Source organism: Erinaceus europaeus, chromosome 21 (genome assembly GCF_950295315.1).
Source record: "Erinaceus europaeus chromosome 21, mEriEur2.1, whole genome shotgun sequence".
NCBI classification, from domain to species: Eukaryota; Metazoa; Chordata; class Mammalia; order Eulipotyphla; family Erinaceidae; genus Erinaceus; species Erinaceus europaeus.
The window spans coordinates 40,549,101-40,574,273 of record NC_080182.1 but is presented as its reverse complement, the minus strand read 5'-3'; the positions used below and the strand labels follow the sequence as shown (position 1 = coordinate 40,574,273).

The window sequence follows — 25,173 nt, the reverse complement described above, 5'->3', positions numbered from 1 at the left end:
TATCTTTATGTACTTCACTATATCTATAACATAGACATTACAATAAAAACTATATTATTATCATATATATCATATAATCAATGGAATTTTTTATTATCTTTATTTGATAAAGACAGCCAGAAATAGAGGGGGGAGGGGGAGAAAGAGAGGGAGAGAGAGCCACCTGCAGTCCTGCTTCACCACTCGCAAAGCTTTACCCCTGCAGGTAGGGCTCAAACCCCAGTCCTTATGTGCTCAACCAGGTACGCTACCACCTGACCCCAATTAATGGAATTTTCCTGAGCCCTTTCACAGCTTTTTACTCACACCAGTTGCTCAAAATCAGAATACCGCCCGCCCGCCTCCCAACCTGTGTGTTTTATTATGCTGACCTCAGATCTCTTCAGACAACTAGGTTGGGGGATGTAACTCAGAATTAGAACACTTGATTTTCATGCAGGAGGTCCCTGGGTTCAATCCCAAATGCCAGAATAAAAGCAAAAATTTCCCTCCTAAATCAAAACAACCTATCTTCAAGCCAGCATCACCAATTTACTGTTGTGTGAAACAGAAAGCTGGAGGCAAAGAGGGAAGAAGAGAAAGGAGAGCAAGAAGCTGGGAGAGGAAGTGTTGCCTTTGAAAAGCTGGTTGCTGCTGTTAGCTCTGTGCTGTGGCCTTAGGGAGACTCCGCCCAGGTGTGGACTTGGTCCATTTGCAGTCCTGTTCCCATGAGAGGAGTCTTGCTCTGCGCTTAAATCAAGCTTAAACAGTGGAGATGAATTTGTGCTGCTGGCAGAGGAATGAGGAAAGGGCAGCTGACAACACAGAGATGGGTTAGCTGGCCAGCGGCCTCTGCAGCTGAACAATGAGCTGTGGAATACAGACCTGCTCATTAAACCCCAAAGAGAACAGTGAAGAGGGCTGGCCCCTACGGGACTGGGGGCAGGGCACTTTTATTAACTTTCCAAGTCCCTATTTGGAATTCTCTCTTAACACTCTTAACCAAGAAACAACAAAGGTAGCTTTCATTTTTAAAGCCTTTCACTCATCTGCACAAGAAGCTGAAGGCCACAGCTGAGCCACTTCAGAAAGGAAAAGCGCTTAAGGAACGCCTACTACACCCACGCCCTGACGTCCGACATGTGAATCATTACCGGGATTAAGAGACACTAACAGAAACTAGAGAACGCGGCGAGTTCAAGACAGGCGTCACTTCTAATAGCTTGGGAAGAATACCAGAAGTGTGCGGTGAGGGTGAGGAAGGTGTGGGCTGTCACAGCTGCCCAATAGCCCCTTGCTGCAAAGCCAGCCAACCAGGGAGGAAGTGGGCGGGTGCTCCTGGGCCCAGCACACAAAGAACATTCATTGAATAAATGGTCTGGCACATTCCCCAATGACCCTTTGTAGGTTCTCCCCCCCCCCCCCCGCCCCCGCCCCCACCCCCACCTCAGCCTTAAGAGTCAGACCTCTCCCTTAACTGGCCTTCACCATTAATTCATAATATTTAAAAGGCTTCATCAAAGTATATATCACTTAATATCTAGAAGTATACGTCTCTAGAACTTAACGATGTTTAAAAAGAAAATTAAGGCGAGCTCAAGTCCCTCAGGTCCCCACTTGCAGGGGGGGGACGCTTCGTGAGTGGTGAAGCAGGGCTGCAGGTGTCTCTCTGTGTCTCTCCCTCTCTATCACCCCTCCCCTCTTGATTTCTAGCTGTCTCTATACAATAAATAGATAACACAAAAAACTTTTTTTAAAATTAAGATATACTATAAACCAAGGGAAATAATATGTGAGATGATGAATAACTGAAGCTAAAATGGGTGGGTCAAATGAAAGAGAGACAGACAGAGAGAGAGAGAGAGAGAGAGTGTGTGTGTGTGTTTCTGAAAGAAGAGGTTTAAAGCATCCATAATGGTCAAAGTAGAAACTAAACAATATACTTGGGAAGGTTCTTAGAAGGCAAAGTGTGAAATGCATTAACGGAAAAATTAAGATAAGCCACCTTATTCTATAAATTCTGTACTGTATTTAATATTTATTGTATTTATTTATTCCCTTTTGTTGCCCGTATTTTATTGTTGAAGTTAATATTGTTGTTGTTATTGATGCTGTTGTTGGATAGGACAGATGGAAATGGAGAGAGGAGAGGAAGACAGAGAGGGGGAGAGAAAGACAGACACCTGCAGACCTGCTTCACCGCCTGTGAAGGGCCTCCCCTGCAGGTGGGGAGCCGGGGGCTCGAACCGGGATCCTTACACCGATCGTTGTGCTTTGCACCACCTGACTCCCAAATTCTGAACTTTATATCTATTTAACAAGGACTGGCCTTTTTAGAAATGGTACCTAGATAGGAGAAAGGTCAAGGACACCTTCAAAGAAGAAGTCGAGACCATATGCAATACGCTGAGACTATGGCACCCAGTAAACACAAGCACAGAGCCCTGAGGAAGAGCAGTTCACTCCCAATCAAACTGGCCGCTGCAGGAATATGAACCAGGAATGCAGGAATATGCAGAAATATGAACCAGTCAGCTGCTCACCTCCTTCTGCTTCTTAACGATGACGGAAAACTCTGTGTATGGGATCTGGGGGTTCAGCTCACATCCCATTAAAGTGGCTCCTTCATAATCCTTGATATAGCCGACATATTTGGTTTTAGGTATTTTAATTTCTTTGGAGAAACCCTGCAAGATAAAATAAACTCATTCTCAAGGACATGAACACAAAGTATCTACTGACTACTGACTATGGGCTGGGCGGGCGGGGGGAGGCATCAACACGGGCTCCTTTCTAATTCGCATCATGAGATACCACTTCACTCCTTGAGAATGTCAGACATCAGAAAAGGCAACAGCAGCAAATGCTGGAGAGGGTGTGGGGTCAAAGGAACCCTCCTGCACTGCTGGTGGGAATGTCAATTGGTCCAACCTCTGTGGAGAACAGTCTGGAGAACTCTCAGAAGGCTAGAAATGGACCTACCCTATGATCCTGCAATTCCTCTCCTGGAATTATATCCTGATATATCCTAAGGAACCCAACACATCCATCCAAAAAGATCTGTGTACACATATGTTCTTGGCAGCGCAATTTGTAATAGCCAAAACCTGGAAGCAACCCAGGTGTCCAACAACAGATGAGTGGCTGAGCAAGTTGTGGCATATACACACAATAGAATACTACTCAGCTGTAAAAAATGTTGACTTCACCGTTTTCAGCCGATCTTGGATGGACCTTGAAAAAATCACGTTTGAGTGAAGTAAGTCAGAAACAGAAGGATGAATATGGGATGATCTCACTCTCAGGCAGAAGTTGAAAAACAAGAGCAGAAAAGAAAACACAAGTAGAACCCGAAATGGAATTGGCATATCGCACCAAAGTAAAAGACTCTGGGGTGGGTGGGTAGGGAGAATACAGGTCCATGAAGGATGATAAATGACATAGTGGGGGTTGTATTGTTATATGGGAAACTGGGGAATGTTATGCATGTACAAACTATTGTATTTACTGTTGAATGTAAAACATTAATTCCCCAATAAAGAAATTTAAAAAAAAATTCAAAGTAAAAAAAAAAGTATCTACTGACTGCTGACTATGGGCTGGGTGCGCGGGGGGTGGGGGGAGGCATCAACATGGACTCCTTTCTAATTCGCATCACATTATGGGAATGATTCACTTGAAAAGTCTTCCAAGGACCGGCGTAAGGATCCCAGTTCGAGCCCCCGGCTCCCCACCTGCAGGGGAGTCGTCTCACAAACGGTGAAGCAGGTCTGCAGGTGTCTGTCTTTCTCTCTTCCTCTTTCTCCCCTTCCTCTCTCGATTTCTCTCTGTCCTTTCCAACAACAACAGCTATAACAATAACAGTAACAGCTACAACAAGGGCAACAAAATGCGAAAAATAGCCTCCAGGAGCTTTGGATTTCTAGTAGTGCAGGCACTGAACCTAGCGAAAACCCTGGAAGCAAAAAAAAAAAAAAAAAACCTTCCATGTGTTGGTATGCATGAGACCCCTTCTGTTTCATTTGGTTTAAATCCCCCCTGCTTAACACTATTCTATTTACATAACCACTTCATTCTATTTATATAACCGCTGTTAACAAGCACCTCCCTCCAGGGCATTGGTTCAATCCCCACTGTTTCATGATATGTTTTTGCTCCACCCCCTCCTTGTCACACCCTGATCCTCTCCTTGTCACACTCTGATTTTCGCCAGTCACTTTTCTCTCCACCCTCTCTATGTCACACCCTGTTTCCACCCTACTTGGCAAGTATATATAAAGACAGCATTGTGAGTTTTAGAGTACTTTACCTTTAGTTTAGCTCAGCTCTGCTTAGATTGTGCTGCGTCCTGCATGAATAAAGAGATACTGCCTACAGCTCAACTATGAGTCCCTGGTCGTCTGTTACCTGCCCGTGAAGCCAGCCCGGCGAAAACAACCTAACCCGTCAAAAACGACATCCATGAAGCTCAAAAACATCATGAATAAAACTGTATACATAGACAACATTCCAGAGAAATGGCTGCTAAGGGGTTAACAGCTGGCTTACTGGTAAAGCCAGTGTCCTGCTTGCAGGAGACCTTTGAAGTTCTTGGCTCCACTCATGAGAGCTGAGCACTGGCCTATGCCAGTCTCGCTCATAAAAATAAAAGTCTGATTTAAAAATAGTTTTAAATAGGGAGTCAGGCGGTAGCGCAGCGGGTTAAGCGCAGGTGGCGCCAAGCGCAAGGACCGGCCTAAGGATCCCGGTTCCTCCCCCCCCCACCTGCAGGGGAGTCGCTTCACAGGCGGTGAAGCAGGTCTGCAGGTGTCTGTCTTTCTCTCCCCCTCTCTGTCTTCCCCTCCTCTCTCCATTTCTCTCTGTCCTATCCAACAACGATGACATCAATAATGACTACAACAATAAAACAACAAGGGCAACAAAAGGGAAAATAAATAAAATTTAAAAAAACTTTTAAATAGGCTGGGGAGATAGCATAATGATTACGCAAAAAGTTTTTCTTGCCTAAGGCAGCAAAAGGTCACGGTTCAGTCCCCAGTGTTCTGGTAAAATAAATTTCAAAAAACCAACACTTAAATAGCTATTAATTAAGCTAAAGTAAGGTTTAATTATGTATTGAATTACACAATTTCTCCCCCAAATGGGGAAGGATAGAAACTCCAGGGTTCGACAAGTCAATAACACTAAATGTATTTATTTTCTTTTTTAAAAAGTCAAAAATACAGCAATTAGAACCTTGATTTGGATGAAATAAAACCTCTATTTCATTTTATTAGTGATTTAATATTGATTTATAAATTACATGTCAACAGGGGTATAATTCCACCCTGTTTCCACCACCAAAGTTCTGAATCCCCAATCCCTCAACTGCAAGCTACAGCAGTTTCCTACGGGTGCAGATATGGACTGACTATTATTTCTTTTTTTTTTTTAATTAAAAAAATTATTTTCCCTTTTGTTGCCCTTTTTTTTTATTGTTGTAGTTATTATTGTTGTTGTTATTGATGCCGTCGTTGTTAGGACAGAGAGAAATGGAGAGAGGAGGGGAAGACAGAGAGGGGGAGAGAAATATTGACACCTGCAGGTCTGCCGCACCACCTGTGAAGTGACTCCCCTGCAGGTGGGGAGCTGGGGGCTTGAACTGGGATCCTTCTGCTGGTCCTTGTGCTTTTCGCCACGTGCGCTTAACCCACTGCGCTACCGCCCGACTCCCAGGCTGACTATTATTTCTACAACTACCTGTCTTTATTTGTATAGAACTGCTTCCCCCGCCCCCCAAGGTCCCATCTTCTCTTCCTTCCCAAGCCACACATAACCCTATTACTGCATCTAAACGTCCCTCTCTTTTCCCTCTTCTCTCTCCGGGTCCTGATGGAGCTGGGGTGCAGAATTCTCTTGTCTTCTTCATCTTATCACTTCTCTCCTACTGGGAGTATGGATCAAAATTATTTTGTGGTGCAGAACGTAGGGGTTCTGGCTTCTGTAATTGCTTCCCCACTAGACATGGACGCTGGCAGGTCAATCCATCCCCCAGCATGTGAAACCTCTATTTCACAAGCAAAAAACTTCCAGATTGTTACAAAGTGTGGTTATGTTGGTGATACTTATGCTTTGCAATATATTCATTATACACCTTAGAGATGCGATAGCATGATGCCCCTGGTCCCCACCTGCAGGGGGAAAGCTTCACAAGTGGCGAATCAGGGCTGCATGTATCTCTGTCTCTCTCCCTCTCTATCTCCACCTTCCCTCTCAATTCCTCACTCTATCCAATAATAAATAAATAAATAAACAAAACAGTTCTTTAAAAAGCAAAATGCAATGAATTTGGCAATTCAGAAAAGAAGAAACACAAAGGGTCAATGATTAATGTTAACTAAATCAAGTCTGACAATGATCAAATAAATATGTTCTCTATATATTTATTATCACTCCCTTCCCGGGCTCCTTAATTATTGCTGAGAAGAATGTCATAGTGTTTTGGTAGTGCATAACAAAACCTTAACCATAGTTTGGAAGTGACTCTTCTTCTGGGCATTTATTCCAAGCAGATTACCACCACAAGGGGCAGCACACAGTGGCGTGCACACACTCACGCGTGTACAGTTACTTGCAAGAAACCCCTAAGTTTCTGGGAAATGTGATGCTAGATAATTTATCTTCTTCTAATAGTAGAAAACTGAGAAATCCAAGATATATTAAAGTGAAAGGCGCAAATTAACAGGTTTCATACAGTATGAATCAGTTTATACCATAAAACATGATGCAAAGAATAATCCCCCCAAAGCCAAGCTGAAAACATATGAGAAGAAAGCACCCACACACCACCAGCTATGGGCCGCAGAGCTTAAGGCAGCTGGCGGCCCAACAACTTCAGAATTTCCTCTCTACTCTCACACATGGAGGACTTTGAAAGACGGAATGCATTGCTCTCTTTCATAGAGAACCCTAACTACCCTGCACTGGGAAGTTCTTAGCCTGGGAATACTACATTTTTAAAAACTATATATTTTATTTATTTATTAATGAGAAAGATAGGAGGAGAGAAAGAACCAGACATCACTCTGGTACATGTGCTGCTGGGAATTGAACTCGAGACCTCATGCTTGAGAGTCCAATGCTTTATCCACTACGCCACCTCCCGGACCACGGAATACTACATTTTTGATTTTAGGATGTGATATTATACTTATAGATGGCATTTATCCATTGACTCAATAAATAATTTAGAACTTAATTTGTGCTAGTCGTACTTCTCTTAATGCAGACTGAAATGTACTGATGGCTTAAAAATTATAAAATAAATGTTCATCCTTCTTATAAGCAGAAGGATGGAATAGAAGGGTTTTATTTGGCTGCTGGTCACATGAGTGTCTAGTAAGAAAAGACAGACCAGTGTTATAGAGTGGAGAAACATACCTGTTTCTTGAAATATCCAATTGCATATTCATCTGCATATGTGAGGAAGTTCAGGATGTCGTGTTTTATATGGTATTCTTTCAAGTGGTTCATCAGGTGTGTCCCATAGCCCTGTGTAGAAGTTAAATACAGACAAATATGAAAAATCCCACAAATTTTCTGGGAAATAATACTAAACGGGTGTGTGTGTGTGTGTGGTACTTTGAAAGATTTTACCAATGTGATACTAACATCCTTTCTTGCATTTCATAATTTTGAGAAATGAATTACAAGTTAAATCTCTGGAATTAAGATACAATCATTATTTGAAAGTACAAGTTTGGGAGTTGGGCGGTAGCGCAGCGGGTTAAGCGTTGGTGGCACAGAGCGCAAGGACCAGCGCAAGGGTCCTGGTTCGAGCCCCCGGTTCCCCACCTGCAGGGGAGTCGCTTCACAGGCGGTGAAGCAGGTCTGCAGGTGTCTGTCTTTCTCCCCCGTCTGTCTTCCCCTCCTCTCTCCATTTCTCTCTGTCCTATCCAACAACAATGACATCAGTAACAACAATAATAACTACAACAATAAAACAAGGGCAACAAAAGGGAATAAATTAATTAAAATTTAAAAAAAGAAAGAGTGTACACGTTTATGGTTCTTTGAAAAAAACACATTGAGGCCACAAAATTGTTGATTCAATTCCAACGACTGCTTGCTGAATATTATTAAAGAAGTGTTGGAGTAAATACTGATTGAGACTTTCTGCTTATCCTTAAAGCACTTATGAGCTTTGGGTGAAAGATTTATGGAAATGGAAAGTGCTTTCTCATCTCTACCAGATAGTAACAACTAGTCTAAGTGTTGCGCGTACGTTTTCTGCAGAATCCTATCTCATTTATTGAACTTTTGATATAGTGGTCTTATCAAATCTTTCTAACCCAAGCCTGAGAAGCCCGGAGTTTCTGAGGTAACTGAAGACAGTGAACAATGCTGCATAAATTAGTAACAAAAAATATAAAAACTGCAAATCCTAGCCTTTCCATAGATTTACAATACTTGGGAAAATTATAAATTTAAAGTGACTATTTTGGAACTACTTAGGTGGAAAAAAAAAAGCCCAAGCCTCCAAACCCAAATATTTTCAGAGAACTATTTTAGAATCTGATGGAACACTTTTCTAGAGGACTCACATATGCGTAGCAGGATGATTTCAGATTTGTAGTGGAACCTTCATTCATGGGTACAAAGATTTTTTTAGAAATCATTTGTTCTAACCTTCTGCCCCATATGAGATGAGAAGTCTTTATATATATATTTATTTCCTTTTGTTGCCCTTGTTTTATTGTTGTAGTTTTTATTGTTGTTGTTATTGATGTCCTTGTTGTTGGATAGGACAGAGAGAAATGGAGAGAGGAGGGGAAGACAGAGAGGGGGAGAGAAAGGCAGACACCTGCAGACCTGCTTCACCGCCTGTGAAGCGACTCCCCTGTAGGTGGGGAGCCGGGGGGCTCGAACTGGGATCCTTATGCCGGTCCTTGTGCTTTGCGCCACGTGCGCTTAACCGGCTGTGCTACCATCTGACTCCCGAGAAGTCTTTTCTATTTATCCTGAAAAGGGAAGCTCCCAGAACCGCACCATAAGGAAGACCCCTTGACCCTTACACAGACTGATCTTCGCAGGCATTGTTCGCAATACTCACCTGAGATCTGAACATAGCAGCGAAACTCTTACCTGCTCATAGCAGCTCTTAAAGCCCTTGGAGACAACATTTTCTCATTCATAACCAATCCCCTCAAACTCCTACTCAAGCACCATCAGGCTTTGAGCTATTCCCCACATGGCATGGTCAGGAAAGCCTATTGTTGTATGCTTTACATTGGGTTCTAGTTCTCCCCCGCCAAGAGAATTGCATCAGTCCTGTTAATTTCGCGGGCCCGTTTGGCCCCGCCCCTAGGAAACCCGCCAGAGTTCCAGAGGGAGAGAGAGGGTTCCTGAGTTTGAGAGTGCCAGAGTTTCAGAGGGTTCCCCAGTACGAGAGTTCCAGAGTTCCAGAGCTGGAGAGTTCCCGAGTTACAGAGTAAGGGAGCGTGCTTGTGCCGCCGCAAAGAGACAGCAGAGTTCTGTTTGGTGATTAGTTTGTCTTAGTTTATGAATCGTTCCTGAATAAAGAAATACAGCTTCCCTGCCCAGCCATTGTCTCCGCGTCTCTGTTACCCGCCCGTGAAGCAAGCCCGCCCGGCCAGAGCCTTTCAGAAAATTTTAACAACAGCCTATAGCAATTTATCACTTGTTTCAGAACTTTTTCCTGAACAGCAAGGCTCCTTCGAAAGGACAGATCCCAGGACCATGCATACTAATAACTAGCAGGTAGTCTGTCCAGTAAACAGAATAGTTTACCATTTCCTTCAACTGAGAATTATTCCTCCATTGATATTACCCAAGGACAGTTTTAATTTCATTCATATATATATATATATATATGCAAATGTGAGCACCCAGCTAGGTATGCCACCACCTGGCCCCCAAAGTCCCAAGTTTAACCCCTGCACCACCATAAACCAGAGCTGAGCAGTGCTCTGGTAAGAGAGAAGGCAGGGGAGTGGACAACAGACCGTCAATATTTCACCAACAGCACGCAATTAACTGAACTGCAATTAGGCTTTAAGGTTGAGGCTATACAATGTCAATAAGGATTCCAGAAGGAAAAGGTACTCTCTAACACTAGCAGCGAAAATATAAACTCACAATCTCATTGAAAAGGGTGCTCTGGATTTTTTTTTTTAGACTGGTCACATTCAATTTCATATTTTCAGCATCTACTTCCCAATGTTGAAACCATTCCAAATAGGGTGTTACTTTTCACTTGAAGGAAAAAAAAAAAAAAACTGAAACTGTATATTTCTACAACAAAATAATTACATTAGTTATGATAATGTTTATTGTGAAATAATATACAGAGTAGATGACCTCTGCATTAGCACTAAGAAAAATTTCTACAAGGACAGAAAGGTGCTTGCTTCATGCTATCTGAGATGGTAATCACTGGTCACGCAGAGTCTCTTGTCTCTGGCTATCTGAGTGACTGAGGTGCTGAATTTTAAATTTAACTTAATTTTAACTGATTAAACATGAATTTAAATAACCGCATACACTACACTAAAGCGGAAAGACTCCAAGGTATAATGGTGAAGTGTTCTCAAGTACATACTGTAGGAACTATATTTACCTAGAGGGAGATAGTACAAAGCTTTCATGCCCGAGACAGTAAAGCTCTCAGCTGCTGGCCCCAGCACACCGTACACCAGAGCTGAGCAGTGCTCTGAAGAAAAGGAAAGGGAGGGACACTAAGAAAACACAGGCCCTCGAGGTCCGTTTCCATGTACACAGAGATCAGTGAAGGAGCTGGGGAGCCAGAGACGACCCGAACTGCCCCTGCGGCTCCAGACAGACTATGACCCACATAGTCAACGACTGCCACCTCTCCAGATTCAAAGGAGGTCTCGAAACTTTACATCAGGCTCAACCTGATGCTGTTGACTGGCTACGGAAGAAGGGCAAACGCTAGAAGAAGGAGCACTGGAGGACACACACCAACCTGACAACAGCGGGGATGACAGAAAGAAGGACATGTGAGGATTCGGCATGACCTGAAAACATATTTGTGGATGACCTAGCTGGTCAAGGGGGACGTCGGGAAACTGGAGTTGAAGGAAATTATGTGTGCGTGGGAATAGTCATGCCTAGACATTGGCGATAAACGGGCCTCCTTGTTGGTATGCTTCTAATTCTGCTTTTAAAAACCCCTTCTGTTTCATTTGGTTTAATCCCCCCTGCATTCTATTTACATAACACTGTATTCTATTTACATAACCGCTGTTAACAAGCACCATCCTCCCTCCAGGGCATTGGTGGTTCAGTGGTAGAATTCTCACCTGCTCCGCCCCCTCTCCTTGTCATACCCTGATTTTCACCAGTCACTTTTCTCTCCACCCTCTCTGCGTCGCATCCTGTTCCTACCCTACTGGGCTAGTATATTGATAAGGACAAGATTGTTTGTAGTTTTTAGTTTAGCTTAGCTTGGTATAGGTTGCGCTATGTCCTGCATGAATAAAGAGATACTGCCTGCGTACAACTCAGCCATGAGTCCCGGGTCGTCTGTTACCCGCCCGTGAAGCCAGCCCAGCGAAAACAACACCTCCTGATAAAACTCTTAACTAAACTCACTTTAACTTTGATGTGGCACATATTATATATTTCATCTTGTAAGGAGTTCATAGAGCTATGAGTGTTCTCCATAGGGCTCACAGCCTGATGGTTTAACTCAAGAAAAACACTAACACTTCTTCTGTAAATAATTTCTCAAAAGATACTTAAGATATTTTTCATCAGTGGTCACTAATTTGTTACCTTACTAAAAAAAAAAAAAATTCCAGATTCCAAATGCTTGTGAGGACTGGGCTTTAAACTTGAATCCACTCTGTGTCTAGGCTTGGCAGTAGTGGGAGCTGAAGTATTTCCTTGGTCAGAGAACATAAACAGCATTAAGCTATTCTAAGCAAATGTTTAGATTTTTACCCTAGAACTATTTCCCTTGTTTGCATGTCTTTATTTTATTTTTAACAGTTGTCAAGAGGATTCATTTCTAAATTCATCTGGTACCTTCAGTGTTTAAGTATTTATTGTGGCTAATGAGTATTAAGCAAGTTAAGTTGAAAGTTTCCTACACTATAAAACCCAAATAGTTCTCAGATGACAAGATACCCTCAAGGCAGATAAGACATTTCAATTAAGTTCTCATATGTCATCTTGCATGTTCTTTGAGCAACATAAATTCAAATAAAAAACTTAGTTAACAAACCCACAGGAGTTTTTATGTATGCTTCATTCTCCAAAAGAAATGGCTAAAAAAATTAAAGCACTTTTAGGCAAGCTTTTTAGTACATTAGTTAATAACTTTAAAATTCTACTTACGAATTTATTTGTTTTAAACAGAGATGCCACCAATACTAAGTCCATGAAATTCACTCATTCTATTCAGTTTTAAAAGACTAATGTTTGTTTTCTAAAACTCCAGTTTCAAGTCACTTACAAAAGTTATTTTTTCTAGTTCTTCCTGCTGAGTCTGTGATGTTTGGCCACATTCCTCCTGGTCTTTAGAAAATTACATGGTTTGGGAAAGAACCTACTGTCCAATATACTCACAGGAAATACTTTTATTTTCCCTCTGCTGTCCCTAAAAGTGTCCAAGTCAACCCAACCCACCTTTCCAAACAGCGTGCTTGGTTATAACTATCTTTGAAAACAAAGATTATACAATCCTTTTAATGACATCTTAAGCCCGGGACCTCCTCTAAGTAGGAAAAAAACAAGCAAACTTCTCCTTTTAAGTAAATTTAAACTCTGGACATTTGAAATTGCTTCTCACTTTGCAAGAAGGAGTTTTTTTTTTTTTTTAATTGATAAACATAGCAGTAGCACCATCTAAAGACATGTTGTCAGAATTTCTTGAAAAACAAAACAAAAAACAGAGCTCTGTTTCAAACGAATCCTTGCCTGGATCCTTGCCTTCTTCAGTGAGAATGAAGAATGTAAGATGTTGAATTTTACTTTCCCTTTGATGCAGTTTGTGTCCGTGAAAATAGATGGCAGCAGTTATAACTGGCTGTGTCACCAGGTTGCAGCTGTTAATGAAAGCACAAGTACCCACAGCACTAGTCGTAACCCTCAAGCAAAGAACAACTCCATCCAGTAACTTAATGGATTTTTGTAAATGGCATTGCTTCCTTCTAGCTCGAAGGAGGGAACGAGATCCTTGGAACCACTCAGATACTGATGTCACAAGTGCCTGTCGGGTTGGCACTTAAAATGTGACTACTTCGAACTGAGACATGTTGCAAGTGTATATTCCTCGATTTACTTCAGGTACAAAGTACAAAAAGAATGAGAATGTGAAGTGTCTCAGGAACCGCTGGTGTCACTGAGTAAGTACCTCTTGCAATGACAAATAATTTGGATACACTGGATAAATTAAATAAATAAACCAGCTGGTGAAGCAGGTCTGTGTCTGTCTTTCTCTCGGCCCCCGTCCTCCCCTCCTCTCTTGATTTCTCTCTGTCCTATCCAGCAACAACAACAGCAATGGCAACAGTAACAACAACAACTAGGGCAACAAAATGGGAGAAAACGGGCCCCAGGAGCAGCGGATTGGCAGTGCAGTCACCCAGCCCCAGCAATAACCCTGGAGGCAAAAATAAAATAAAATAAAATAAAATAAAATAAAATAAAATAAAATAAAATAAAATAAAAATAAACCAGCCTGGAAAGAGGCTTAATTAACCAGCTTCCATTTGCTTGGTGCCTGTGTGCCCCCGGGGTTATTTATTGCTGGGCTTCGGTGCTTGCATGACAACCCCACCACCCCTGTTGACCTTTGTTTTATTTTTCCCCCTTTCCCTTTCTTTTATGATAGAGAAGGCAAGACTTGCAGCACTGCTCCACTGCTCCTCAAGCTTCTCTGGTTTGCACCCAAGTCTTCAAGCAGCGCGGTATGTGTGTTCTACTAAGTGTACCACTGCCTAGGCTGGCTATCTACTTTTTCAAAATGCGACCACCGGTGGAGCCAGACAGTGTGCGGCACACCCGACAGACTGCCGTGTGGCCATGCACAGGGGCCGGGTTCAGGCACCTCATCTCTGCTTGAGGGCGGAAGCTGCATGTGTGGTGAAGCAGCACCGCAGTGCCGTCCTCTCTCTCCCTCCTATTTCCCCCTCTGCTGTCAACTTATCTCAAATTAAAAAATATTTAAAAAATCAAGGAATAATGTTACTAAGGGGCCAGGAAGTGGAACACCTGTTAGAATGCACATGTTGCAGTGCACAAGGACCTGAGTTCAACCCCCAGCCCCCACCTGTAGAGACAAAGCTTCATGAACGGTGAGGCAGTGCGGCAGGTGTCACTTTCGCCCGCCCTCCCTCCCCCCTCTAAGATTTTCTCCCTCCCCCCCCTCTAAGATTTTTTAACTTTAATTTGATAGGATAGAGAGAAACAGAGAGGGAAGAGGGAGAGAGAGAGAGAAGACAACTGAAGACTACTTCACGTGTAATGTTTCCCCCTGTAGGTAGGGACGGGGTTTGAACCGGAGTCCCTGGGCATATAACACATGCACTTAACCTGTTGTGCCATCACCTGGCCCCTCTCCCTTCCCCTCACCCTCCCCATCCCTTCACAATTCCTGTCTCTTTCCAATAAATAAATAAACAAATAAACATAAATATATTTTAATATATTATTAAAATGTGGCTATGAGGAAATTTAAAATTCTGTGCGTGGCTCACATTTACATGCCATATCTCACTGTAACAACATTTTTCTCAGCATCCATATGATCCTGACTATTCTGGGAGTTGGGCTGTAGCACAACAGGTTAAGTGCAGGTGGCACAAAGTGCAGGGACTGGCATTAGGATCCCGGTTCGAGCCCCTGGCTCCCCACCTGCTGGGGAGTCGCTTCACAGGCGGTGAAGCAGGTCTGCAGGTGTCTGTCTTTCTCCCCCCCTCTCTGTCTTCCCCTCCTCTCTCCATTTCTCTCTGTCCTATCCAACAACGACGACAACAATCATAACTACAACAGCAAAACAAGGGCAACGAAAGGGAATAAATGCTATTTTAAAAATAAATAAATAAATCTTTTTAAAAAAAGGAATAATCCTGACTATTCATCTTTTACAACAGCCAGCATATCTTTGAGTGATATATGTCAAAGTAGCGAAGCACTACATGAATGACACTGTAAAGACACTTCCCAGTTCCATTTCCCTAAAAGCAGAATAGAGCAGAACACAGTCAGGATCCTTTTTGCCAACTAAGTGTCTAGTTTAATCCAGTCAGACTGTGGTACATGCTGTAAAAACAATGAAACAGTAGTCCTTTTGGAGAAGAAAAGAACTGAGCTGGAGAATTTGGGAAGGTAAATTAGACAGACAGCTAGTAGTAATACACTCCAAAGCCTGAGAGCTTGCTTCTAACACTCACAGCAAATATATTCAAATGCTTTTCTTTCTTTCATCTTTGACGTATCTATAACTGGATAGAGACAGGAAGAGATAAAGAGGGGAAGAGGAAATAGAGCTAGTGGGAGAGACAGAGGCCTGAAGTCCTGCTTCCCTGCTCGTGAAGCTTTCCCCTTGCAGGTGGGAACCAGGGACTTGAACCCAGGTCTTTGCTTTAATGTATGTGCTTACCCAGGTGTACCACCACCTGGCCCCAGATTCTTCACGGCTTTCCTTTAGAGCAATTCTGTCACCTTATACCCCAGTTAGGAAAAGATAATAAGAAATCCTTCTGGGGAGTCGGGCTGTAGCGCAGCGGGTTAAGCGCAGGTGGCGCAAAGCACAAGGACCGGCATAAGGATCCCGGTTCGAACCCCGGCTCCCCACCTGCAGGGGAGTCGCTTCACAGGTGGTGAAGCAGGTCTGCAGGTGTCTATCTTTCTCTCTCCCCTCTCTGTCTTCCCCTCCTCTCTCCATTTCTCTCTGCCCTATCCAATGACGACAACAACAATAATAAAAACAACAATAAAAAACAACAAGGGCAACAAAAGGGAATAAATAAATAAAATAAATATAAAAAAAACTTAAAAAAAAGAAATCCTTCTGAAGTACAAGCCGTAAGCCGTATAAATCGTGCTAAATCTTCGTGGCACTATGTCCATCTAGCAATTCAATACGTGCGCGTGTGCGTGTATGTGCCAGTGTGCGTGTGCACCAACAACACCGAGGAGACCCGTTTCCAAGGATCCCTGCCGTAGTCTCTGTACGTGAGCCGGCGTCGGCACAGGGAGGCACCTGTTAACATGTGGGATTATGTATGCACCTCACACACATCTATTTCTATACTTTGGGCTGAATTCGCAGAGAGTCCCAAACTCCACTCTGAGCCTTCTCCAGACATGCATCTCATAGTGAGACCTTCTCGACATCTGCAACCTGCCTGAGTGAGAAGCCCCCCAGTTCCCTGATGCCTCTTACCTTGACTTGCTCATTGGAGGTCACAGCACAAAAAACAATCTCTGTGAATCCTTGTGACGGGAACATACGAAAGCAAATCCCACCAATGACACGGCCATCTTTGATTAAAGCAAGGGTTTTGTGTTTCCTGAAAGACAAAGATTACATCAAAATGTATCTGCCTTGACTATACAAACATACTTTGGAGATTATTCTTTTTTTAATACTTATTTATTCCCTTTTTTATTGTTGTAGTTATTGATGTCGTCGTTGTTGGATAGGACAGAGAGAAATGGAGAGAGGAGGGGAAGACAGAGGGGGAAAGAAAGAGAGACACCTGCAGACTTGCTTCACCGCCTGTGAAGCGACTCCCCTGCAGGTGGGGAGCCGGGGGCTTGAACCGGGATCCTTACGCAGTCTTTGTGCTTTGCACCATGTGCACTTAACCCGCTGCATTACTGCCTGGCTCCCATAATATTTCTTTTTAAAAAATGTTTTTATTTATTATTAGATAGAGACACAAATTAAGAGGGGAGAGGGAGAGAGACAGGGAGACGCCTGCAGACCTACTTCGCCGCTTGTGAAGCTTTCCTCCTGCAGGTGGGGACCGGGGTCTTGAACCTGGGCCCCTGTGTGCTTTAGTGAATGCACTTAACCAGGTGCCCCACGCCTGGGCCCCCTCCCCCTATTTCACAGTATTTCTATAATGCTTTGGGGAAGGATGCTTCAGAAATACGCCATGTTTGTTCATGACTTTGTGTGCACCGCTCCCTGCCCCCCAAGCCCCTGGTGTTGGATTTGTCCAGTGTAGTGCCAGTCAGTACCAGCTGTAGTACTCCTATATGCTGTTAGCACCACACTCTAACCAACTGAGCTAACCGGCCAGCCCATGTACTCTTATGCTGTATGCCTCAGACCTTTCTTGGATGCCTGGTGTTTGGTTTTGATGAAAGCTTGTGCGGATAGTGGCTAGTAGTGGCTAGATAAATGAAGTTTTCTTAGAAACAGTGTAACTACCTTTCTTGCTTGGCTGGGTAAGAATAATCCCCAGGGGGTCAGGCGGTAGCGTTAAGCGCATGTGGCACAAAGCGCAGGGACTGGCATAAGGATCCTGGTTCCAGCCTCTGGCTCCCTGTCTGTAGGGGAGTCGCTTCACAGGCGGTGAAGCAGGTCTGCATCAGACCCACCACCAAGGCTCTGTGTCAACACCCTTGCAAAGATAGTCACCGTAGTTCTCACAAAGTCCTGTGAACTTTTGATTCTCTCTTTTTTTTTTCTTTTTCAAATTCATATATTTTGATAGGATTTGGTAATGCAGGTTTTAGAAAATTTCATCTGTGGATTCCATAATATTTTTTTTCCACTGTGTATATATACCACAACTTTTTCTTTTTCTTTTTTTAAACTAGAGCACTGCTCAGCTCTGGTTGATGGTGGTGTGGGGATTGGACCTGGGACTTTAGAGCCTTAAGCATGAGAGTCTCTTTTCATAACCATTATGCTGTCTACTCTCCACCCCATAATATTTCTTTCCTTCTTTTTTTAAATTTATTTTCCCTTTTGTTGTCCTTGTTGTTTTATTGTTGTATTTAATTGTTATTGTTGTTACTGATGTCATCATTGTTGGACAGGACAGAGAGAAATGGAGAGAGGAGGGGAAGACAGAGAGGGGAAGACAGAGAGGGGAAGAGAAAGACAGACACCGGAAGACCTACTTCACCACCTGTAAAGTGACTCCCCTGCAGGTGGGGAGCCAGGGGCTCAAACAAATCATTTGATTGTTATAGTGAGACAGAGAGATACAGAAGGAGAAAGAGACACACCTGCTGCCCTGCTCCACCACTTATGAATCTTCAACCCCTGCAGGTGGGGACTGGGGTTTGAACCCAGACCTTGCTTGTATTTTTGTAAGCGATCTGTTTTCAAAGGTAACCTGTCCTATATCCTGCTATTGGGTTATCGGCAAAGTCATGACTTAGTTTTTGTTTTTCTATGCAAAAATGCATCATGACTTTTTCAGTGACCCAATAATTTTTCGGTGCCTGGTTAGTTAACAATGGTACTGAGTTAAGACACCAAAACCAAGGATGTTTTAACTATTTAAAAAGTGATATGGCAGGAGCCAGGTGATAGTGCCACGGGTTAAACGCAGGTGGCGCAAAGTGCAAGGACCAGCTCAAGGATCCCGGTTCGAGCCTCCAGCTCCCCACCTGCAGGGGGGTCAATTCACAGGTGGTGAAGCAGGTCGGCAGGTGTCTGTTTTTCTCTCCCCCTCTCTGTCTTCCCCTCCTCTCTCTGTCCTATCCAACAACGATGACATCAACAACAACAACAACAATAATAACTACAACAATAAAACAACAAGGGCAACAAAAGGGAATAAATAAATATTAAAAAACTTTTAAAAAAGTGATATGGCTTCATATTTATGTTTTTTGTTGTTCTCATGAATGAAGAACAGATGAGTTAATAGCAATTAAAATTTTTTAAAAATTCACTGTCATTAACAAAACCAAACAAAAAACAACAAGTTATGTGAGAGGCATCAGGGTCAGCGGGTGAGTGGCTGACTTCTCACTGTGTCAATACTCTTTCACTTAAAAATGAACTAAGGTGGGGGGTCGGGCGGTGGCGCAGTGGGTTAAGTGCATGTGGCGCAAAGCGCAAGGACTGGCATAAGGATCCTGGTTCGAGCCCCTGGCTCCCCACCTGCAGGGGAGTCGCTTCACAGGCGGTGAAGCAGGTCCGCAGGTGTCTGTCTTTCTCTCCCCCTCTCTGTCTTCCCCTCCTCTCTCCATTTCTCTGTGTCCTATCCAACAACGAACAACATCAACGATGGCAATAATAATAACCACAACGAGGCTACAACAACAAGGGCAACAAAAGGGGGAAGGAATGGCCTCCAGGAGCAGTGGATTCATGGTGCAGGCACCGAGCCCAGCAATAACCCTGGAGGGGAAGAAAAAAAATGAACTAAGGCGCAGAGCAAAAGGGGAAGCAGCACGTACGGGTCAAAGACAAGCCGCGTGATGTACTCTTTCGGCATCCGAGGCAGCTGATGGGAGAAGACATTCTGCAGGCCCACGAGCCACATCAGCATCTTCTTATTTGGTTTCTGCTTCAGGGAGTTGCCGACCACGTGAAACTCAATCACACCCCGGCGCTCCTCCAGCCGCGCCGCCTCGTCCCGGGCTGAATGTGCGGACAGAAAATTGGTCTAGGATGGAGGAAACCGGAAAATATTACACAGCGATCTTCTCTTCAGAGAAGGATGCTAGCTAGCATAGCTCAATACTTCTCTTTGTTCTAATAAGATGAGCGTGGGTGAATTTTCAGGCTATCAAGCATACAACTCTAAGGAAGAAGGAGAGAGAGGCAAAGAGGAAGAGGAAGAAAAGGAAGGAAGGAAGGAAGGAAGGGAGGGAGGGAAGGAGGGAGAGAGGGAGGAAGAAAGGGAGAAAGAGAGGGAAGAAGAGAGGAAAGAGAAGGTGGATGGGCAGAAACTGGGTATCATGCATAGCACTTGTATATGTGAGGTCCTAAATTCCCTCCTTGGCAGTCCATAGGCTCAACAGTGCTCTGGCCGTCCCTCTCCCTCTGTAAGTCTTAAACATGAAAAGGGAGAGGGGCTGGGCAGCGGCACATCTACTTGAGCACAGGCATTACCCTGCTTGAGGACCTGGGTCCAAACACTTGGTCCCTACACACAGGAAGGAAGAAGCTTCATGAGTGGGGAAGCAATGGAGCAAGCGTCTGTCTCTCTCTCCCTCTCGATGGCCCTTCTCTCTCAACTTCTCCCGGTCCTCTCAGAAACTAAATGAATGAATGAGTAGATAGTTTTAAGTGGGGGTAGTTGCATCAAGATTTCTCGAGAAAGCCATGATTTAAAATGAATGAATGGATGGATGGAAGGTAGAAATTTTGAGAGACCAGAGTATCTCCCATATGAGTAAGTGAATGCTCTTTAGAACATGGAATGGAATTTGGCCTGGAAGTAGAGGTGCAGTAGTCAATGAACCCCAAATTTAGAGGCACCTCACCCAGCTGAATGTTATAAACAGACCCTCCACTCTGGATGCAGACCCAACAGCCTCAGTCACACTCACATCACATTGTCAGTGTGTCTTTGGAGGACTTTTTTTTTCCCCCCAGAAGAACATCAAAGACCCACTCGGCACCCTCCCTATAAGCACAACCCTGTGCTAGTACTTTACACGCCCTGTGGAATGCAGGGGAACAGCCAAGGAACAGCTCTCTCAGAAAGAATTAGCACTCGTTCACTTCACTGGTCTGGGGCTGAGGGTGCAGGTCACTGGCTGTCACTGGGGTCAATTTCAAGCTACCAATACATTTAATAGCCAGCTCACAAAACTGCTGAAAATTTAGAAGTTCCTGTGTGTGTGTCACTCTCTACAAGTGTACTTCAGCATACTACTAAATCCACTCCACAATTCTGAAATGTGTGACTGCATCTGCATCCTGCAGATAGGGGCGGGGGTGGGGGGTGTGGCATGGAGCTCGGCTATTCTGTGAAGCTGGTCAATCTCAGAAGGACAAGTAGATAAAAGGGACTTCAGCCCTAAATCCCCACGACTAGGGAACTTGAAGGAAACGGAAAGGACAACTGTATAATGAGATCTTTCTACTTATTACACCCCAGCCCTCTGAATTATCCTCAACGCCATAAAACAAATCATCTCGGGAAACATGACAAACTGAGAAAATTTTAAGAGATGTTTTGCAAAAATAACATCTAAGCCATTTCTTCATTTCCTAGAAGCTGTCAGGAATATTTTAAACTGCCCTGCCCTTGGATGAAATAAGAGAGGACAAAAGTACTTTTACCCAAAAGGCTTTACTTGACTCTAACATGAGTAAACAAACAAATCAATCCAAAGAAAAAAGAGGGAGTTTATGAAAAATGAGTGACCAGGACTCTTACAATGGCAGTGCTACAAAAAAAACTGCACAGGATTGTGAAAGTATTGTGAATTATAATAAAGCTGAAAGGAAATAAAGGAAACCCGAGCCTGGCAGCCGGCTCAGCCAGCAGAAGGTCTGTGTTACCCTGCCTTGTGCTCTAGGGTGGGTCCCCAGCACCACGTGGGAGGATCCTGAATAACACAGTGAAATGCTAGTGGACTGTTACTCTGGTGCCTCTCTCGTTGTCTCTCTCTGTCTAGATAAATATAGGATCAAATTTGAGCTGGGAGAGAAATTGACAGTATGGTACATATGTGAGACTGTGTTCACTCCTCAGTACTGCATTAGGAAAAGCAAAATTAAAGGGGGACGGGGGACACACTTGGTCAAGTGCACATGTTACAGTGCACAAGGACCCAGGTTTGAGCCCCCGCTTCCCACCTGCACAAGGAAAGCTTCACAAGTGGTGAAGCAGGGCTGCAGGTCTCTCTCCCTCTTCTCTCTCAATTTCTGGCTGTCTCTATCTTACAAATAAATAAAGATAATTTTTTTTAAATTTTAAAGAAAAAATTAAAAACAAAAACCAAGCCTAGATTAAATGCCTAGCTCATCACAGAGCCTTCAACAACAGTAGCATATATCATAAAGGGCACACTCTGGGTAAATGGGGAATTTCACTAGGTTGGATAGTAGACGAAGAGCGTTGCAAGCTTCCCTACACTGGGTCAGATAACAAATATTTTACCTCTTGGCAGTGTATACAAAACTTAATTTACATCCACCTGGCTAATGCGCACATTCCTACCATGTGCAAGGACCTGGGTTCAAGCCTCTACTCCCCACCTGCACAGAGCAAGTTTCCTAAGAGGTGAAGCAGGTGTGCAAGGTCTCACTTTCTCTCTCCCTCCCTTCTATATTTGTCTCTGTCCTACCTAATAAAAGAAAAAGAGAGAAAGAAAGAAGGGAGGGAGGGAGGGAAGGAAGGAAGGAAGGAAAAAATGGCCACTGAGAGTGGTGGATTCATAAGTGCTGGCATTGAGGCCCAGTGATAATCCTGGTGGCAATTAAAAAACAAAACCAAACAAAAATCAAAGTTTTATTTATAAATGTAGCCTATTCTCTAATTTTGGTCTGTAGTCCAATGTTTGCCAACCTCTGTATTTTACATTAATGCTATCACCTTGCTAAGTTTTCTGAGTGGTAATTATCATACATTGTACCTATGTTTAGAGAGAGAAAGAATATTTATTCAGAGGGTGAGGGGGTGTGTGTGTGTGTGTGTGTGTGTGTGTGTGTGTGTGTGTGTGAGAGAGAGAGAGAGAGAGACACCTGGGGGGAAGTGGCATGTCTTCTGTATTTAGATCTGAAGGACTTTCAAACGGTTCATGAGAGAGTGAGGCAAACACAGGCATAATGCTGACAGCTGGGAGGTCTAAGGGTCTATGAACCTTTACTACAATTTTTTACACTTTCAAAATCATTTAGTAATTTAAAAAAGTTATTAATACTAGGCACACATAATTTTATGGAAAGATAATATGCTGTCATAGATGAAGTAGTAATTTACAGATATTTAATGGCATAACCTTTAGTCAGCTGAATCAACTATCATCTATTGGGTTGTCAGAAAAGTACCATGGGCTGGGGTAGGATAGCAAATGATTATGTAAAGAGACTCTCATGCCTAAGGCGCCAAAGTCTCCGGTTCAGTCCCCTATACCACCATAAGCCAGGGCTGAACTATCTGAACTTTAGAACTATCTGATCAATTCTTGTTTTCCAAAGGGAAGAAAAGAAGTATCATTAGACAAAAGTGACACCCATGTTGACTTTCAATGACACACACCTGAAACTTACACAATGTTATAATACAATGCTATTTTAATTTTAAAAATAGTTTTTTATCCAGTGTGGTGGGGAGAGCACCTTTCAACCATGCAAGACGGCTACTATGTTTCCTCATGATGTGATCTGATCAAAGAGAATCAGCTCTCTGGCCTGTCCCTGCGATGCTCCCCCCTCTGAACCACAACACAAGTTAAATGCAAAACAGGTTGGTGGGCACGCCGACTCTCAGTGATAACCAGCTCCATTACGACAGCTGGAATGGTCAGAGAGTGGAGGGTCTACCAGTTAGTTGCCTGGATTCACTGACCTCTGGTCCGAGCATGGCTGCAGGGTCTGTGATAGTAGACATGACCTCGTTGATTAATTCCATAGGAATGTCCCCCATAACTCGGGGTTTCTTAGCCTCTTCCAGAACATGAGAGTCATTCATTTTCCTCTTTTCCCCTGTGATGATCAAAACAAAAGGATAAACAGTTGGGTGACTGTGAGCGCAAAGGAGAAAACACATGTCAACTAATCTGGTCAATTTTCTAATACTGTGGGGTTGGAAACCAACTCTCTCTCCACTTACTGTGGGATTAGGTGCAATGGAGGAGATCCCAGTAACACTCAACCACAACTTCATTCTGAACAGTCTCTTCATTCTAATATAGATTCTACATAATACACATATGCACATCCTCACTAGCCAGCAGGAAGGGCGGCTCTGGGTCTTAACGCTCCTTAATCTATAATTTAGTCCCTTTGTTGTCAGAGAACATACCCCATATGATACTAAAATGTCAGAATTGTTGAATTTTGTTTCACAGACTAAAGAAAGACTAACGTATTATTGATATGCAATATCTTGCAGTGGGGAGGTCTTTTCTTTATTGATTTATTTTAGAAATAATGACCATTTACATTAATTGGGTTGTGTGTCTTGATCATGTTTTCAGGTTTCTGAATCCTGACTAGTTTTCGTTTTATCAGACTGATCTATTAATTGCTCAGAGATTTTTTTTTTCCAAGACCCTACTAGAGGATTTAGTTCTCTTGGTACTTCTGCAGAATTTTTCCTTCTCTCCCTCAAATATGTGTGTTAGTTATATATTTGGGGTAAAGTACTAAACTTGTTTTGCCGGTGAATTAATCCTTTTTTAAAAAAAATTTATATTATTTATTCCCTTTTGTTGCCCTTGTTATTTTATTATTGTAGTTATTGTTGTTGTTGTTGGATAGGACAGAGAAATGGAGAGAGGAGGGGAAGACAGAGGGGGAGAGAAAGACAGACACCTGCAGACCTGCTTCACTGCCTGTGAAGTGACTCCCCTGCAAGTGGGGAGCCGGGGCCTTGAATTGGGATCTTTACACCAGTCCTTGCATTTTGTACCACCTGTGCTACCATCCAACTCCCCCCCTTTTTTTTAATTGCCACCAGGGTTATTTCTGGGGCTCAGTGCCAGCACTATGAATCCATGTCTCCCGGAAGCAATTTTTTTTCTTTTTTAAATTTTCTTCCTATTTTTAGACTTAAAAAAAATTTTTTTTATTAGATAGACAGCCAGAAATCAAGAGGGAAGGGGATGGGGGATGATAGAGAGGGAGACAAACAGGGTGGGGGTAGACAGCATAATGGTTATGCAGAGACTCTTATGCCTGAGGCAACAAAGTCCCAGGTTGAATCCCCTGCACCACCATGAGCCAGAGCTGAGCAGGGTTCTGGGGGAGAGAGGGGGGTGGAGAGAGGGAAAGGGGGTAGGAGGGAGAGAGGGAGAGAGGGAGGAAAGGAGAGAGAGAGGGAGAGAGAGAGATGGAGAGAGGGGGAGGGAAGGAGAGAGAGAGAGAGAAGGAGGAGGAGAGACAGAGACACCTGCAGCCCTGCTTCACCACTTGTGAAGCTTTCCCTCTGCAGATGGGGACCGGGGGCTTGAACCTGGGTCCTTGAGCACTGTAATATGTGTGCTTAACCAGGTGCACCACGGCCTGGCCCCACCTTCATAAGACTTTTTTGTTAAATTCTCTTTATTTATTGGATAGAGACAGCC

The 25,173-nt window shown here is 43.4% G+C and overlaps 1 protein-coding gene across 1 annotated transcript in view; it reads right to left on the bottom strand.

The window, feature by feature from the left end:
• The window catches only part of KAT2B (lysine acetyltransferase 2B), a 138,061-nt gene that overhangs the window by 17,211 nt on the left and 95,677 nt on the right, over window positions 1-25,173 (bottom strand). Inside the window, exons 9-13 of the mRNA XM_060180874.1 lie at window positions 23,454-23,590; window positions 19,384-19,592; window positions 16,397-16,523; window positions 7,399-7,509; window positions 2,523-2,666 (exon numbers count right to left, since the gene is read on the bottom strand). Of these exons, the coding sequence (XP_060036857.1) occupies window positions 2,523-2,666; window positions 7,399-7,509; window positions 16,397-16,523; window positions 19,384-19,592; window positions 23,454-23,590 (728 nt within the window). The remainder of the gene's footprint in view (window positions 1-2,522; window positions 2,667-7,398; window positions 7,510-16,396; window positions 16,524-19,383; window positions 19,593-23,453; window positions 23,591-25,173) is intronic.